This window comes from Cajanus cajan, chromosome 2, assembly GCF_000230855.2.
Source record: "Cajanus cajan strain Asha chromosome 2, NIPB_CcT2T_4, whole genome shotgun sequence".
In the NCBI taxonomy this organism is placed as follows: Eukaryota; Viridiplantae; Streptophyta; class Magnoliopsida; order Fabales; family Fabaceae; genus Cajanus; species Cajanus cajan.
Window position 1 is genome coordinate 80626507 of NC_138518.1, and position 6784 is coordinate 80633290.

The 6784-nt window shown below is 41.1% G+C and overlaps 1 protein-coding gene across 1 annotated transcript; it reads right to left on the reverse strand.

Moving 5' to 3' along the window:
• Positions 1-261: 261 nt before the first annotated feature.
• Positions 262-6784, reverse strand: EIF4B2 (eukaryotic initiation factor 4B2). The gene is made up of 3 exons (XM_020349939.3): positions 5397-6784; positions 874-1305; positions 262-620 (listed from the first exon to the last, which is right to left on the reverse strand). The coding sequence occupies exons 1-3, from the start codon at positions 6539-6541 to the stop codon at positions 596-598; spliced, it is 1602 nt and encodes a 533-aa protein (XP_020205528.2). The 5' UTR covers positions 6542-6784; the 3' UTR covers positions 262-595.

The following is a 6784-nucleotide window of genomic DNA, read 5'->3' on the forward strand; positions in this document are numbered from 1 at the left end:
CAATTAACTTAAGCTCCAGTGGCATAGAGAACTTTACTTTTAGGGATTTTTTATCCAGTGATAAAATTTTGGAAGTAACTTCCTGTATTAAGGATGGCAATGGATAATACAAAAATACTGGGAGGACATGAATTTTCAAGTGAATAACGACACTAAAATTTCCACCGTCACCAACCTCAGCCTCCACAGATAGAGGAAAGAGGCTAAACTACTACTGTTAAAGCATTAAATTGACCGATACTGTGCTGTGCAGATGCAAAATTGAAGGAAAATAATTTTATATCAGAACAATATCACATTGACATTAACTAGCAAGTTCCATAATCCTCAATAAGAATTTAGTCCTAATAAAATTACAGGCTCTCTGCCTTCGTCCAGACACCCAAAAAATTACCAGAAGGGAAAAACAAATTTACAATGTTTCGAGATGCAATAATAGATTAGGCAAAAGTTTTAGTGCCAGTACTCAATGATTGTTGCTCCAATTGCCTGGAGTAAAATGAACAAAACGATTAGAAAAGACAAGTAATAAAATAGTATTAGGTTCTGGTCATCAAAAGTTGAAGATAACTCTTAATCCACACAAAACTGCTGTTCACCATCTCTCTCTTGAATTTGACCTGTAAGACAACAAATATCAGTATTCTAAACGTCTTCCCAAAATGTAAAAGCAATATATGTCAAATAATACAAGAGAAGAAACAAAATTGAATTCAAAGCCACTGTCAATTCTGTATCTTAACCAGTTGCTATAAATAATGTATGAATAATACATTAGTCAAAGCAAGCAAACTTTTACTAGAAGTGGCAAGACTGGAAGGGTGAATAAAATTGAAAGATGATACTGCAAATACAGAATTGTGTATATCTCACCTATTCGAGTCTCTGCTACCAGAAAACCATCCCCTTTCCCTGCTACCTTGAAACTGTCTTCTGTCATCACTAGGACGCATCCACATATCTCCTGTACCACGAGATCGAGGTCTGTCTGTAAAATCCACACTTCTAGAATCCTCAAATGAGCCAGATCTGGAAGGTGGCCTATCAGAAGGAGCAGAAGATTTTCCTGCTGATGAACCTGGCCTTTCAACGGCTTTCTGCCCGAAACGAACTTTGTCATCCAAATCACGGATAAGTTGTTCCAGCTCCTTTTCTTTCTGTTGTAATATTGCATGTGTACTGGTTTGGTCTCCACCAGCCTCATCTGCAAATTCCTTGTTTGAATTTATTGCGGATTCTTTCTCAAGTTCCTTCTTCAAATTATCAATTTCTTCTTTTAATAATTTTTCCTCCATTGTCTCAGGCCTAAAATGTTACTTCAGGAGTCAACAAGGTAACTTGGATATTTGAAAGACCAACAATTCAAAGTAAAGCATGGCCTAATTAGTTACACAAAATTACACAGCAATTTTTGGCATAAGCCAGAAAGGTGAATAAAATAAACAAGAGGATCGAGATTTAATACAGCAATTCCTGATTAATACCAAACTATTAGAAGATATAGAACAATGATTAAACTATTAGCAATCACCTGTTGGAATTATAAGGTTTAGGTAAGAAAGAATAAAAGAGAAAGATAACTAACAATATACTGAAATTGATAGATAGCTGCATAACAATAACACAAATACTTCTACTTATACTAAAAAATTATGTCTAGTACTGGTACAACTACTACAAACCCAAGGCAGATAACACTGAAACTTAATAATCCTAATACTCTTAACACTCTAGTCTCTCCCTCAAGCTTAAGCACTTAAGTTTGTCCCAAATAGCAAACCCTAGGCATAAGACAAATAACACAGCCCATCTCAAGTCTCAACTAAAGAATTTAGGCTTAGTAGTACTTCCACTGAATATAAAAATATTGACAAAATGCTAGGTAGACAGCTGCTAGAAACCTTTGACCTTTCTCCTTAAGGGTCCCCTTGCCATCCAAACTGATATCTAAACAATGGATCAGTTTCAGACCACCCAGAAACCCAAATTGTTGATAGCAGAAAAACAGTAAGCTCCAATCTCCAGGAAAAATAATCCACAAAAAAAAAAAAAAAAAAACCCAAGCCCCAAAGAGCATCAGTCCAAAATCAAACAAGTTATGCCAATGCATAACAGTCACCAGACACCAAAAAGAGCTGGCAACACAACAGCAACCAAGCATGCCAATCACAGACATGTAACAATCAAACACACCATACAGAGAGATAAATTGAGCCAAACTGATAAAGGAAATAGAAAACAAGGCAAATCTAATCACAAACAACGAACAACAGCTAGAAAGAGAGATATGCCACCCATAAGCAGAACAGAGGTGAATGATGCTGAATCCAAAACATAAAACAGGAATAAAACACAGTTTGAAACAATGTCAGAAGAAAACACGCTGGAGAAGGCAAACTACTGCCTGTCAACCAGTACCAGCGCTACCCTAACATTGTGTGCCTCTAGCTCCTTGCAACCTTAAAAAAAGACTGAAACAGAACTCACAAGTCAGAGTTCAATAACAGAGTGCATTAAAACTAGCGTGCACCCTGAAAAATAGCCAGTAAACCATAGCCAGCAGGACATCTCATGCAGGCTGACCAAAAGTGACATGCAAACTCCCGCAACCACCCTTGGGTCACCTGAACAGCTGAACACCAGCCAAGAGAGATTCTGCCGTGTTCAGAACACGACCTTAGGTCACAACCAGGATGATTATAGACTTGAACAAAAACACAGATAGATCAGAAAACACAATTCTGAGGAGCTCAACAAAGCCAAAAGCACATTCCTTATCAAGAAGGATGATACATCTCTAACACCATGTTGGAATTATAGGTTAAGATTTAGAAGAATATGACTGAAAAAAAAGGTAATAGTATTAACCAACCAAAAATGAGTGTGATACAATATTTATACCAATAAGTATGGTAAACATTGAACCTTAGTGCAGTCCTATAGTCATAGGAAAATAATCTCTGGCCCAAAGTTGACCCCAACCAGCACTAGGACTTGATGCCCCTATATTCTAACACTAACAAACATATATTTTCAACTTAATTCTGTTTAAAAAACAGATCTTGCTAATCAACAACTTGCATCATTCTTTAGCCCCTAACACGCGACGAAAACACGAAATATAGAAGATAGGACTAGGTATAACTCCCGTGGGTGACCTAGAATTCACTAGGAATAAACCCCAGAGTTTACCAGGTAAGAGGTATGCCAGCATAAAGATCATACATTAGCCCCAGCATAACTTTGACATGGGTTCCGCATATGATTTTTCTGGTGCATCCACCATGGGAATTGTCGATGAAGAAACAAGGCGATAATCAAAGAAGCAAAATGCCATCCCTGCCTAACAGTTACAGCCACCTCAAATTATTGAAATGATCTGATAGCCCCAAAACCACCTCCATTTCCTTCATATGCATGTTCCCTTCCATGATTGTAACATCCTTTAACCAATCCCCTACTACCAAGTGTCCAGTCCGTCACTGCCACCTTTCCTCTTGCATAACAATGTCCTCCTCCACTATGCTGCAAAGATCATTCGCCATTCTATCTTTGTTCGCTACCCCCTTTCTAAGGTGTACATAAATTTGAGACATAAGGCTCAGTTAGAATACAATTCTAGGTTTCTTCTTCTGTATTGGCCATTTGCTGCTCTTCTATCTTAAGACCAACAGAACAGTCTAACACCCAACCAAGAATTTTCCCAATCCCCATCCCTTGCGATCATCCACTGTTGGGGAGCCATGCTCCAACCAAAAGTTAGATATTACATTACAGCATGGGTGTGAAAATAAATCAAAGTAACACCTTTCAACAAGTAAAACCAGACACATCGATTACGGCCCACCCATAAATTGGAAGCCATTGTGCTGTAGGTTTTGTACTTGTGTTGATTAAATTAAACAAAGTGAAGCCATTTGGATTCCCTCAATATTTAGATTTATGCTCTAGTTAAATTCAAAAGGGAAAAAATAACATGATAAGCATTTTGAATTCAACTCTGAAAAACTTGTTTTAATGTTATGTTATCAACTTTAATATTGTTGGCTAAAGACCCAACCCACCTAAATGCACGTGGTAATGTGGTAAGAATTAATTTTAGTATGTTTCACCAGAATATATAACCTATCTGCCAAGTGCTAACTAGAACAGTATTGAGCATTGACAACCTCTCCAACGAGCCAGTCCACATAAAAGTTTAATTTTGAAAGACAGTTTACAGACCAACTAGGTCAGAAGTTCTTGATAAAAAATATCAGTCATCACTCTAATAGAACTAGATAAGGACTTGATAGTTAATAACAATACTCCCCTTCATTCAGTTACACGAACACAGTTATCCTATTACAAATTACCATTCCCAACATCTTAAAGCTCGGGGTAATAAGAATCATTGACCAGATAAACCCCATCTTTGCACAATTCATGCTAAGTGAAAAATTGAAAAAACTAGCAACTTTTTCACAAAAAACTGAATACAAGAAAAAGATAGTAAAATAATTGATTGAAGCCCCAAAAGTTTCCATCTAGTAAGTGAACAGAATCGTGATGCAGAAAGATTTTAATACCACTAGTGCTTAATAGCCAATAACTGGAAGCCTTCTTATCATATCAATTTATTACACGATAACCCTTTTTTTCATAATGACTATATCCACAGATAGCTTTTGATCTACAATTATAAAATATATTATATAGAAACCATTCATTATGCTAATAAGTGCTCTTAATCTTCCAAGTAACTATCCCCCCAGGACAAAATGAAACCATCAAAAATGATGATCTTCTCGCTAATCTCTAACTCCCAATAAAATGTTAGTGTAGTGAAAAGAAAAAAAAAAACCTCTAATCAGTTCAATATAACCCCCCCAATCCAATTGTCAACTTACACCAAAATACAACCTGCTTGAAACGAGGACTTCCAAATTTGAAGGGAAATACACAGGCAATGAACTATATAAAACACTGCATGAACTATATAAAACACCACGAAAAAAAATCTGTACTAAAAGCATTTCACACTCTAAATAAGCAGTTGCAAACCATTTATTGACCAGTCCGAAAAATACCATTGATGTAATCCAATTCCAGTGTGGACTCTTAATTATTTTACCTATATATCATGCTATTTGATTTGCCTAATCTGTAAATATTGCCACAAATCAAATTAATAACACACCACAACAACCCACCATAAAAGCACATATAGGGTCCTCGTAACCTTGTTGTATAATGGGGACAAAAGCTTTTTATGGTAATTACTTGCAAGTTGCAACAATTGAATAAATCATGCAAATCAGGGAAGACAAGCATTACAAGCATGACAACAGATACAAGTTCAAACAACGGATCAAAGAAGAAAAAAAAAATCAAATGACCAAGAAACAAAACAAAACCTGTCAACAGAGCGATGCTCCAATTCAAGATCAATCTTCCGCCAATCCATGCCTCGCTCGCCCAGCAGAACCTCCCTAGGCTTGGCATCCCCAAAGGGATTCACCTTGGGCCGTGATTTCGGCGCAGCATCGGTCCCCTGCAGCCCGGGACCCTCAGAACGATTGGACTGAGCACTGGAAGGCCTGCTAGAGTGCGAACTCGTGGGCCTGCTCGTCTTCTTAGCATCAATCTCCGAATCCATCTTCTTCCAATCCAACCCCTTCTCAGCCAACACCTCCTCCCTTGGCCGCGCCGCGCCGAACGGATTCCCCTTATTCGTCTTCGCCGGAGCATCATTCACCGAACCATCCCCTCTGGGCGGATCCAACACCAGCCTCGGCCGCTCCATCCGCTCAATCTCACGCGGTGGACCACCTCTCGCCCACCGATCAGGCTCCACGCCGGAATCACGAAAACCGGAACCAAAATTTGAAGATCTAGCAGCAACAGGCTTCTTACCAACCGCCCAATTATCCACTCCATCAGCCCTAGACGCGGCACCAAAACCACCACCACCACCGAAGCCTCCTCCACCGCCACCGCCGCCGAAACCGCCACCGCCTCCGCCACCGTAGCGACTCTGGCGGCCTGAATCGAACGAGGGGAGAGTTTTCTTCACCGAAGCCCAATTGTCGACCTCGTCCGCCCGCGACGGCTGATCGAGTTCCGAAACCCTAGGATTTGGACCTCTGCGTTCTTCGTCGAATCCTCCGCCGTAGGATCTTCTCCCCCCGCCCCAGGAACCTTCGTTGTTGCCCCCGTCGCGGTCGCGGTCGCGCGAGCGAGCGCCGGAGCGGTCGTAGGAGGAGAAACCGCCGCCGAGGCGGTTGAACTGCATTTCATCGGCGGTGCGTTCCTTGGGGCCGGTGGGGAGGGCCATCATCTCGTCACGCGTTAGGCCCTCGGAGGCGAAACCGCCTCGGTTGAACTCGGAAAGCGTGATGGTTGTTCCTTTCTTCTTTTTGGGCTTGGAGTTAACGGCCTCCTTGAGGCTGGGGAAGTTTTGGGTCTCGGCGGCCGCAGCAGCCGCCTGGGCCTCGCGCTCCTCGGCCTCGGCCCGCTCGGAATCGGCGGCCCAGGCTCCGATGCCCCAGGGTTTGGACATTTTGGTTTGGAGATCTCGAAAAGGAAAAGGAAGGGAAGAGAGTGAAGTTTGGTGTTTTTGTACTGAGCCGGGGCTCCGCTATTGGAGCCGGAGCTCCGAGAACATGCAAGGAAGAGGAAGAGTATGAGGAGAGCGCAGAGTGCGTTGGTGCGGAATGCGAAGGAAGGAAGATTAAGAAAAGAACACATTAGCGTTTGTGTGTGTCTGTTTGTTTCATTTGGGCGCGTGCCTTTCGGGATTCTT